At 41.5% G+C, this 11,855-nt stretch overlaps 1 protein-coding gene across 2 annotated transcripts; it reads left to right on the top strand.

The window, feature by feature from the left end:
• Window positions 1–1,665: 1,665 nt before the first annotated feature.
• On the top strand, window positions 1,666–10,719 carry stk36 (serine/threonine kinase 36 (fused homolog, Drosophila)). Of its 2 annotated transcripts, none has more exons than XM_080434734.1 (20): window positions 1,666–1,884; window positions 3,520–3,660; window positions 3,835–3,912; window positions 4,014–4,144; window positions 4,223–4,472; window positions 4,681–4,774; window positions 4,889–5,055; window positions 5,162–5,316; window positions 5,447–5,552; window positions 5,801–5,929; window positions 6,009–6,185; window positions 6,299–6,390; window positions 6,499–6,562; window positions 7,316–7,426; window positions 7,532–7,606; window positions 7,704–7,818; window positions 7,921–8,047; window positions 8,188–8,368; window positions 8,495–9,451; window positions 10,182–10,719. In XM_080434734.1, exons 1-20 carry the CDS (start codon window positions 1,789–1,791, stop codon window positions 10,275–10,277), a joined length of 3,342 nt encoding a protein of 1,113 aa, XP_080290860.1. In that variant the 5' UTR covers window positions 1,666–1,788; the 3' UTR covers window positions 10,278–10,719. The 2 variants fall into 2 exon arrangements, with proteins under 2 accessions (XP_080290860.1, XP_080290859.1); XM_080434733.1 differs by having other exon boundaries at window positions 7,701–7,818.
• The last annotated feature ends 1,136 nt before the right edge of the window (window positions 10,720–11,855 follow it).

Genomic DNA, 11,855 nt, shown 5'->3' with positions numbered 1-11,855 from the left:
TAGAGTGGAAAGTAATTAAAAAGTGGCCTATAGGCTACATTAACTCCAGTACTGCACTTAAAGGAGCATTTCACCCCTGGAAGAACTTACAGTCACTCAATGTTAATAATATTTGTAGTAGATAACAGTAGCCAAATTTGAAAGTTGCACCCTATGGCCAGAAAAATATAGAAGTCTGTGTGTTTGACTGGGGTTTGTCAGAGTTTGTGGGGTATGTCAGAGGCAAAATTGTAGGACACACACACACACACACACACACACACACACACACACACACACACACACACACACACACACACACACACACACACACACACACACACACACACACACACACACACACACACACACACACACACTTTGGAAGAGCACAATTCAATTTGCCTCGAAGAATTGTGAAATGCCTGTTGCTGGCTCGATACATCATGAACGGTAACATGTTTCTCAATGAAGCAGGACTGACATCTTGCGGACACATTAGGTATTGCACACTCAATAGTGTGTGGGGGGGGGGGTCGAGACGTTTTGTTATATCGAAGTAAATAATATAACAAATCATCAATAGCCTTGATTTAAACGCTACAATATCGAATGCTGTAGGTAAGCGTTGCTGATTAGAGGCAGAGCACTACTGGATTAGGCTGCATAGGCCTAGCCTACTCTCATTTTGCAGTGGTGGAAAAAGTACTCACATTTTACTTAAGTAAAAGTATCAATACTGCAATGTAGAAATACTCTGTTACAAGTTGAAGTCCGGGTATTCAAAATGTACTTGAGTTAAAGTACAAAAGTATTGGCATCAAACTAGTTCAATATAGAAAATCTTTTGAAAATAGCATATCTACAAGCTCACAACATTGTGTCCTTGTGAGTTTAGATCAGCTATTTTCAAATAGCCGAAATGTATAGAGAGCTTAAGTGCTTATGTATGTTTAGTCATAAAAATCTAAATCTAAAAAGTAACTAGTAACTAACGTTTTCAAATAATTGTAGTTGAGTAAAAGTACAATATTTTCCTCAGAGATGTGGAGTAGAAGTAAAAGTACAGAAAAATTTAAATAATCCAGTAAAGTAAAAAATACCTCAAAATTGTATTTGTACTCAAGTACAGTAGTTGAGTAAATGTAGGCCTACTTAGTTACTTTACACCACTGTCATTTTGCCATCGTAAGGTAAAATTGTTTGCCAAATCATATATCGGTGAGTATGATTGTAGTATCTGTGTTTAATTGGTTTAATGTAAGTACAAAATACAAAATAGACTAGTTCTAATGTATCGTTAACGAAGAGGAAAGTGTTTCGTAGTGACTGCGTTTTTTGCTCCTCCGTTACTAGGAACGCAAACGTAGTTGCTAGGCTAAGGACCCGTGCATACTCGCTGTCCATAGAGAAGCCAGCCTATAGTTTTACATTACAAGGGGAATAAAATATGGACATTTATATTTTCTGGTTAAGTTAGAGTATGGCATGCATCTAAAAAAATAATACGCTGACGTCCTGGTAATTAGGAGATAGTTTGTAAGTATTTTTGATACGATTGTAAATTGGCGGATAATCCGGCTCCCTGAGTTAGCCTAATAAAGCGTTGTTTTGTTGTTTTTTTTAGTACTTTGGAAAGTATATCGTAGCACAATTTTAGAATGTCTGTTACGGACTTGATGTTATCTGTATTGAACCACGTAGTACATAGAGTTGCAGTCCAAGTTATAGCCTAGAAGAAGACTTAGAAAAATAAACTTTCTAACAAACCCCCGGGGGTAGAACAACGTTAGTTTGAATGTTCATTGAATGTTGTCAAAGATGAATTCCTATCACGTTTTGGAACTGGTAGGAGAAGGTTCGTATGGACGCGTTTACAAGGGACGGAAAAGGTTTACTGGTCAGGTAAGTTGTTAGTCTCCAATTAGCCTTGGATCAAGACTATGACTATCATAGATGCATTTTAAATTTTTATCGAGTCTGACTTTTACTTTCGTATCTACGATAGTCTCGGCTAGCACCCCCAAGTGCGTCCTGCACTTTCACCAGTAAAGCCCGTACTTCCCCGTACATGTAGTACAAACAAATATATACGTATATATAAGGTGCTTACCCGGTTGCCACAAATATTAACTAGCGTTCCGGAGTCTTTATGCAATGTATTAGTCCGTATTTCTCAATAAAGAAGTGTTTTAATCCCGTCTGTGTCGGATTCTGTGGGCGGTAGTGACGGGGCGCATCCGGTGAAAGCCGGAATTACACTCAATGTAAACAGGAAGTGGGGGGGGGGGGGGCGTTCAGCCACAGACGGGATTAAAACACATATCTATTGAATAATACGGTACATTGCACAAATGCACAAAGACTCCGGACCGCTAGTTAACATTTGGGTCAACCGGGTAAGCACCTTATTCATTTATTTTGTACATGTACGGAGAAGTATGGGCTTTACTGGTGAAAGTGCAGGACGCACTGGTGGGTGCTAGCCAAGACTATCGTAGATCCGAAAGTAGTCAGACTCGATAAAATACATCTATGATGGTCTTTCTTGGTCCAAGGCTAGTCTCCAATTATGTTGTATTCTAGCCCTAGGAAAAGTGGGCACCTGAAGTCTTAGGATTCGTGTTCACAGAAAGTGTTTTGCATGTGGTAAAGACTTTTTTAACACTTCTTCCCGGGTTCCCACATTTCACTCTAGTGCCCACTCTTCCTAGTGCCCACTTTTCCTGGTGCCGACTCTCGCTAGTTCCCAGTCTTCCCAAAAAGATGGTGCCCAGATTTCCCTAATGCCCACCTTTCCTGTATTCGTCCTTTCATATCCATTTTTGAAAGTTGTTGCAGAAAACGTGTAGTAAAATATCTCCACTTTTCCACGAGATTCACACGGACGACATTCACAGCTGTTGTTGCGGGGCCCAAAATAATTCCAGGATTGAACATAATGGAAACGTCCTTTGGGAAGCAGAACACGTATATAGGCTATGGGGCACACATGTGTGATAAAGTACCCTGTACCAATTGCAACCCAACCCCAAGGAAGTTTTCATCAATACACAGGAATGGTGGGCAACATTTTTGGGGGGATGGCTGGGCACCAAAGCTTCCCAGTCTTCCGCGGAAGAGTGAGCACTTTGGGGGAGAAGATTGGGCACTAGAGGCTGTGTATATGGAATGCATGAAATGTATGTAATATCACATTCTAGGGCTAGTTAATTTACCACTAGTTTGTGCACAACAATTATTTTGCTGTAGCTGCAGGATATATCCCTAGCCTGTCCTATAATAAGGTTGATCACCAACCTTATAGGACAGGCCTACTTCTTCATCGACCGTTGATGGAGAAATTATGGATTTGTCATTAATGATGCAGTAGCAGTAAGCATTTGCTTATTTTCGCAATCCTTAATATTGGTCAGCAACAGCCTAACTGAAAATTATATTGGCCAGTAACTGTGGTCGACTTTCTTGGAGTTGGTCTGGTAAGTGTTGTTAAAAAACTAACATTATTACTACAGTTATCTGTCCGTCTTTCTCTATAAGGTGGTGGCCCTGAAGTTTATTCCAAAGGTGGGACGCACTGATAAGGAGCTCCACAATCTCAAGAGGGAGATTGAAATAATGAGGGGACTTAAGCATCCTAATATTGTGCAAATGTTTGACAGCTTTGAGACTGACAGAGAGGTATGTTTATCTATCGTCATGTCAGCTCAGTTTTATTTGTTGTCCTTTAAAAAAATCTAAATCCATTATGTTGACCAATTTAAATGGCATAAACCCACCAAAATAATAGCATTCTTACTTAGCCTACTTGACGACACTGATCACTATCCTGTATTTGTTTTTTGTTGTTAATAGGTGGTGGTTGTAACTGAATATGCAGAAGGGGACTTGTTCCATATTCTTGAGGATGATGGAAACCTACCAGAAAATCAAGTAATAATTTACAGTAACATTAAGGACTTCAGACAAAACCATTATGTGACAGATTTTATTTTGTTTTATCTAAATTATGCGAATTTCTCTCCTCTTCCAAGGTACATGAGATTGCCTGCCAGCTGGTCTCAGCTCTGTATTATTTACATTCACATAGAATTCTTCATCGTGACATGAAACCACAAAACATTCTTTTGGGAAAAGGTGGGGTGTTGAAACTGTGTGATTTTGGGTGAGTTTTGAATATTATAATAATATTGGCTGAATATTTTCTATAAACATACTGTACGTAACATAATTATCCTTTTAGTTTTGCTAGAGCGATGAGTGTCTCCACATTGGTCCTGACATCTATCAAGGGAACACCACTGTACATGTCTCCTGAGCTGGTGGAGGAAAAGCCATATGACCATACTGCTGATCTGTGGTCTCTGGGCTGCATTCTCTATGAGCTCCACACGGGGGCGCCTCCGTTCTACACCAACTCCATCTTCCACCTTGTGCAGCTTATTGTGAGAGACCCAGTCAAATGGCCAGACACTATGAGCCAGAATTGCACGGTATGGCTTCAATATCATACACTGTCTATACTGCTTAACGTATAGTTATACTACCGCGTGTTTGCCTTTATCAAATGTATCCGCTGCACAAAATATGTAACTGAGAGAAGAATAAGGTAATTAAAAACTGTCAATTGTGTGTCTTTAGTTTGGTTATTCTTGAACACTTCTAACTGTTATTTTCTTAATAATTTTTTTGCTTTTTTAGAGTTTCCTGAAAGGCCTATTGACCAAAGACCCCCAGAAGAGGTTATCCTGGCCAGAACTACTGCATCATCCGTTTGTTGTTGATGGAGTTCTAGGTGAGGCTACATAGAGTTATAATATCAATCTTAGTGTACAGTATTTGAGACTGCCCTTCACTTTAAAAGTGTGCTTGTTCCTTTCACTACTTTCCCCTCGATGATGTGGGGCAGTTCTGTCGGACTGCGGTGCTTTCAGCCCACTCACAGTCACACCCAGCCCAGACATGCAAGCACTCAAGCTCCAGCAAGTAGCTGAAAAGACAGCGCCACTCTCTGGAGAGAGCAGGTTACTTCGCAAGGCCAGAGAACAGAGGGACAACGTTAAAAAAAGCAAACCGGTACATGTGAGAGTGAAAGAGCCACCTATATGTTTATCTTACGTGCAACATCGACCACATAGAGCTCCACAGAAGAGCTGTAATCTGTTCTGTTTATACCATCTAGACGGGTAACACAAGAGCCATTCCAGTGCCAGCAAGAACATCTTCTGCAGCCAAACCTCTTACAAACGACATCCCAGTTACTTCAAGTCACTCAGATGAAAATGCTGTCCTGAGCCCGAAGTCAAAGAATAAAGCCAATGAGACATCACTAGAAAAGTACTTTATATTCAGTATATGGCACCTCCATCACAGTTAATTTAACTCTGAAAGTGTACCATTTGACCTGCTCTGGATTTGACTGCATATAAATCCAAATGCACATGGTTGTGTTTGTGATTCCACGCAGGGGTCAGATCAGCACAGACTATGAGCGGGAGTTCCCCTCTGTGGAGGTCGGCCCTCAGCTGTTGCGAAGGTGCATGGAACACAGCCTAACTACCACGCACGGAAAGGTCGGCATCTTCTCTCACAATAAACAGAACAATATTCAATATAGAGAAGTTTATCTCAACCTTTTTCATTTCAAGGACCCTCAGTTTGACACGCATTAGGCCATTATATGGACTCATATGGACCCATCCATATTACCCGCTGGATAATAAAATAAAACAAGTTGTCTGTGTCATCTTAAAAAAGAACTGTTGTGTATGTAGTGATGTGATACTACATGAATGCATGTAACCACTTATTCTTGTGTCAGGATATTGACAGTGAATTGGAGTGGGAAAAGTTGGCCCAAGATACAGACCCAAGTCATCAGCCTGAAACACCAAACCTCCAAATCATTATTCCTCTATTGAAAAACAAGTTCAATACAGTTCAACACCAGGTACTGAAGTTCAATTCAGCATTTGTAATTATTTTACCTTTCATTATGCCAGAAAAATGATGTCTTTCTTTGTGATCAGCTAATAGATGGAGTTCTGGAGGGAGCATCGCAGATTCATCAACCCCTGAAGATCTTACGCAACTTGATCCTGACCTCTGATGCTGAGAGCTCTTACCTTATTGGCTGTGAAGTTGGACTGCCCCAGCTCCTTTTTGATTTGGTCTACATTGCTGTTGAAAACTCGGTGTTTGTTGAGGTTACTATACTCACGGGAATGGAAACATTTCTTTTTGGATTGCTGGTTGAATTCATAGTAAGCAACACAGTGCTGATAACCTTGTTGCTTTGTGTCCTCTTTTGCCCGCTCAGCAACCCTGGAGTGTTACAGCGCTGGGAGAAATGATGGTAGTTCTCTTGACCTACTGGGAGAGGCATTGTGATTGGGTAGAAACAGAGAAAAGGTCTGGATTTTCTCTCCATGCTTCATCTAACCTTGTATTCTTTGCTTTTATTAAATATAATTTTAAACGTGATATTGATATTGCTGACAAACTCTTCTGTTACTGTAGATTGGAAGAGTTCAGCAAGCCCTTTATCAAAATTCTCAATCGACCAAAGCCCAACCCTTTGTTAGTAAGTACACACTTGTTACAGCCAGCTATAGAACTGTTATAGGGCTATTTCAAAGTACCCTGACATGTGTAAGTGTTACTGAAATATGTGTGGGTGAAGAGGTAGCCTGGCAGGTGGCTGTGTGGAGACAGGAGTGTGGTTCAATCTCAAAAGGCATTGAATTGTCTTCCTCTAGCCTGGCATGGCCAAAATAATATCACTGGGCAATTATGTTTTTTGCAATGGCAGATTCGTCTGGTTCGTCTTCCTCTTCCCTTGGCCAGCCCAGTTTATTATGGTGGTTTTTAATCTTGTAAATTGCAGATCAAAGTTCATAATTCAAACAAAAACCACAAAGTAGCTCAGGTGGCACAGTGGTAAAAGTAAAAACCACAAAATAGCTCAGGTGGCACAGTGGTAAAAGTATCTGCCCACCACTGCAGAGGTACAGTTTAGCCCGCACCCAGTTCATTTTATTCAATTTCAGTTTCAAATGAAAGTTTCACCAGACCTTTATTCGGAGTCGAGTGAGTTTGGAAGACACGTGAGACTACCCCGAAAGGGACATAAGACCTGAGTCTCGTAACACAGCCTCTGCCAATCATAGGCAGTCCCAAACACCGCCTACCACCCAGGCTTGAACAATGAGAGTGGCATGTGTGTCTAACATGTACTAAGTTGATCACTAGTGACTAATGACTTAATTGCTTCCAATGGTGCATATGTGGGTGAATTATGAGGTGTTCATACATGTGTTTGCTATCCCTCATCTAGCCTCTGGCTGCCTCAGTTTTGTCCATGTTTACCCATCATGGGGTGTCTGTGGATGTTGCCATGGATAATCTAATTGCCCTGGTGGAGAACCTTCTCTGTGACTCACATAAGGTAACCAATATATTGGGAATGTTAATACTGTGCCACCAGTATGTTTAACAATAAATGTGAGTAAACTTTAAAGTAATGCAACAGTGTCTGTTTCACCCCCCTCAGCCCCAACTTTCATTACCTCCAGGATGGGGACAGTGTGATGGCCTCCTGTCTTTGGTTCTGCATGCACTCTCAGAGGTCGGACAGTAAAGCAGAACTTCTACCAACCATAACTATAAAGTCGGGAATTTTATTTAAACCTCTAAAGTCTTGTCCACTTTTCTTACATCAGCAGGAAAATGGCCCACTCTCTTCATCGATAGACTCAGAAATTCTTTTCAACATGTGGTGTAGAATTGGTTCTTCACTAGAAGAAACCTCACTCAACACTGAGTTCTGTTCAGCAAACGGTATATCGTAATATTAAGTCTATTTGATTGAAAGCAACTACTGTATGTTAATGATTTCACATGATTTGACATTACTTTCCCCCCCATCTCATTTTTTATCAGGGCTATATGTCTTCCTGTCTGCCATGCTGTTTGTCTTTACCAAGGATCCCCAGTCCTGTGTTCCTCTGTTTTCAGAGAGTGCATCAAAGTGCACGTACACCCTTAGCCATCTGCTTGACGCTGATTGGTTAGTGTTGATGATTTTTTTCCCTTTCTTTTGGTACTCTCTCTCACCTAGCCTACATATTCATCTGGGCCACCAGCCCCAAAGCAGAACGGTAACCATGTCTGTACAATGCTAAGAATAACCCCTCTGGTACCTTGCAGGATTCGTAAGTTGTCCAAGGGGACTCCTGGTACACTTTGGGAGGATTTGAGCCCCAGCAGCTTCACAGTGCTGGGCTGCCACTTGCTGTGTTTTCCATTTGCCCTGGATCTGCATTCGAAGACCATGGCCAGGATTCTCCAGTCGTATGATAGCTGTGGCATTGTTACAGGCCTACTGCAGGTTAGCCACACATCAGGGGCATAGTAATTGTCACTGTATCGTGCCACAGGGAGAGTGTTGTTGTTTTTATGTCTGCTGTTTGATCTTTGATAACTTGACTGTGTGTTGTCTTTTGTGCTTGGGCAGGTGATCCAAACATTTCCTCTTGCCCTGCTAGAGCTGCCTCTTCGACTAATGGGCCGTCTGCTCCTGTGTGACCCTCGCCGCTCTGTTCCCCGTCTCAGTGCAGCTGCCGGGGCTTGTGGCTTCTTATCTCCACCCATGGCCAACCAGGTGATTGCCTCCAGAGGGCAGGTCCCACCATCCAGAACAGCGAGCTCTCTGCTCTCTGCCTTGCTGGAGGCAGATGTCTTGTGGGACTCTGCTGTGGAGCTCCTAAACCTGTTGTCCCAAGTTGCCCGCTGCTCCCCAAGGTCTTCCAGCCTTCAGGTGCACCTGGAATCCACAGGGCTGCAGCAGGCCCTGTCGCATCCTCGTGAACGGATTAGGGCTGCCACCTGCAGCCTGCTAGGAAACATAAATCCATTCATGCCCACCACGGTGAGGGACACACCACCCACCCTGCAGCCTGAAATGTTCAAAGCCATGATAGATCTTCTTCAAGATCCTTGTGTCCCTGTCCGCCGGATGGCCTGCAGGGCTGTTGGGAACTGGTTGGGATTGATTGGGCAGGTGGGCTTTAAACCGGGAAGGGCCAATGGAAAGGGCAGTGACGCTACAGGGTGGAGCAAAGGGAATGACAAAGGTAAAAATGTGCCCACATACATTGGTGCAGGGAGAGTTTTGTCGTCAATGCTGAAGCAAGGAGCAGATGAGGACAAGGAGAGTAGGTGGATAGAAGAGGCCAATAGGACGACAGCCAGGTTGACACCACTTATTACTGACCATGATGTCCTCACACGGCGCCATTGTTGCTCAGCCCTGGGAAACCTGCTAAATGTCCATGGAGGCGTGTCCCTGCTTCTGAAAGCAGACGTGCCCAACCTACTTCTCACTGCTGCTTGTACAGATGACCACCATGCAGTGAGACAAGCGGCCATAGCAACCCTATGCATGTGCAGCAGGGAGGATGCAATTCGACAGGTAAACAGGATAGGAAGGCATGACAGACGTGTGTATTTCGATGCCTCCAACTTTATGCTTGCCACCGTTTTTTATTTACTTTTGTTTTGTTTAACAAGCTATAAATAGATGGGTTACATGTTTAAAGTCCAACAAAAGAAAGATGACTGTGAATAGAATATTGGTTTTCATTCAAGATTCATTATGGAGATGTCTTTATTCAGCATCTCCCTGTCTCTTTTGTCCAAATGTTGTTAAAGCTGCACCCATTCTGCATTTACATGATGTTGACTTAATTTTGACTGTTATTTGAATACATTTATTCTATTAAAGGGATAGTTCACCCCCAAAATGATCGATTAGTCACCCCATGCAGACTTGAATTCATGGATATGTTTTTGTTTTTGTCGCATTCCTAAGCCAATAATTTGATGACCGGCAGCGGTTCCGGAAGGAGACATGAGTCTCCTTTGTGTCTCCTACCGGAACTGCTGCCTACCGGTCCGCTGGTCATCAAATTATTGGCTTAGGAATGCGATTTTTTGGGGGGGGTGAACTATCCCTTTAAGTTTTTCCTTCATTCAGGCATGCAACAATACTGCAGAGTTTTCATTTAATTCCGAGAGTGTAAATACAATTGTCCCCTTACATTTTTATATACACTCTCAGAGTTAAATTAAGACTTTTACAGTGTATGAAGGAGAGACCTTAGATCTAAAATTAAAATGTATCTCTTTCCACCAATGTCAAGGTCCTGATGGCCCTCGGTGCCCATAAGTCACTCCTCCAGGCCTCACATCATGCACCTCTACAACCTGACTATGGACAGCTCATTGCCCTGCTATAAATGATTTGACACCATTTATGTCACTAGATGAAACATGATGTGTAGTTTTTTTTTCTGCTTTAACTGTGTAAACCTGACTACATTTATAGAGCTTGCCCAGATCAACCTTCATGCATGGGAACACAATTATTTTAACACATTCATTAAATGGTTTAGGCATTTCCGTTAAGAAACATGCCATTTCTTGGGCCTAAATATTTGCCTTTAGGTTTTTATGATGCTTAAAAAATATTGTTTTATCTGTTCTGTTACATAAAATTGCTATGATATTTTTTTGTTCAGGTTATAGACTTATCCTAGTTCTCTTTTTCTAAATAAAAAAATATCCATAAAAGCAAGAAAAATAATAGGCCTAATCAAGACAAGAATCGAAAGGATGGTATTTTTCATTGCCTGTCTAGTTGAAATGGTGTCATTGTTTTGATAAACTGCGATGTGTCCGTTTTTATCGATACAAATAAAGTTTGACCTAAACGGAGACTATCCTTATTTGCGCAACAATGATGTTGCACGGTGAGTAAAACAATCAAGTTCCTGCGATCAACAGAAAACAATGTTAGGCCTCTTGTTTTTTCCCCCGATAGTGTTATAGACCTCTATGATGGCCTATAGGCCTAAATTATGCGGAGAACCCTGAAACGGTCTCCTGTGTCCTGCCTTGTAGCAGATTTCACAAAGGACGTGGACTTAATAAATAATAATACAATTGTTTGTAGGCCTAATAAAACTATTTGATGTACGAGTTGAGTTAGTCATATCGAAATCAACAGCGTGTTTCTGTATGGGAGCCATTAGGCCTATGCTTGCTGTGGTTCTCAACCAGTGGTCCTTTAGGGGGTTCCAGGTGGTCCCCAGCTAAATGATGGAGAGTTGCTAACTAAAATGGATCCTTACTAGGTAAATCTTTAACTGTTGAGAGTGTAAAATGAAACCAAATGGACCCTTACGGGTCCATTTGGTTTCATTTTACGCTCTCAACAGTTAAATTATTGTTAAACATTACTTAATTCAATAATTGTTATTTTGATCAACGTTTGCCTGTTGTCTCTCCTATGGTATCAACATTAATACAGCATGGAATTGTGGACAAAATCTTATCCAACGACATAATATTCAAAGTTTTGGGTCTGAGAGGCAAAATCTCATCAAATGGTGGTCCGTGGCTCAAATGCCGAATATATAATGGACCTTGATATGAAAAGGGTTGAGAACCCGTTCTTTCTGTCAGTCAGGATACACAGACATGTCTTTGTAAGCGCAAAAAAACCGCACCCAAAATGGTAGACTTTCCGGCAAATCCAATCCAATTCCACACATATATATATATATATATATATATATATATATATATATATATATATATATACAATACACACACACACACACACACACACACACACACACACACACACACACACACACACACGGCTACATATTATAACGGTTTGTTGATGTTAAATAATCATGTTTGTATCATCGCTAACAATTAGTCTGACTGACCGATAAAAGCTCTTAAAAAACAAAGATATCCGAACTTCGATGGACACAATCACTTTATTTGTAAAAACCCGTGAACAC

The sequence above is a fragment of the Gymnoscopelus braueri genome, assembly GCF_963280865.1.
Source record: "Gymnoscopelus braueri genome assembly, chromosome: 8".
In the NCBI taxonomy this organism is placed as follows: Eukaryota; Metazoa; Chordata; class Actinopteri; order Myctophiformes; family Myctophidae; genus Gymnoscopelus; species Gymnoscopelus braueri.
Note: the sequence above shows the minus strand (reverse complement) of the source record. Positions and strands in the feature narration are given on the sequence as shown.

Excerpts from the sequence above, each read along its gene's own strand:
- stk36 (XM_080434733.1), top strand. The coding sequence starts at position 1,789 with ATGTTGTCAAAGATGAATTCCTATCACGTTTTGGAACTGGTAGGAGAA. Across the intron at positions 5,056-5,161 it reads ACGTTAAAAAAAGCAAACCG|ACGGGTAACACAAGAGCCAT; the intron begins GTACATGTGAGA and ends TATACCATCTAG. Across the intron at positions 5,553-5,800 it reads TAACTACCACGCACGGAAAG|GATATTGACAGTGAATTGGA; the intron begins GTCGGCATCTTC and ends TTCTTGTGTCAG.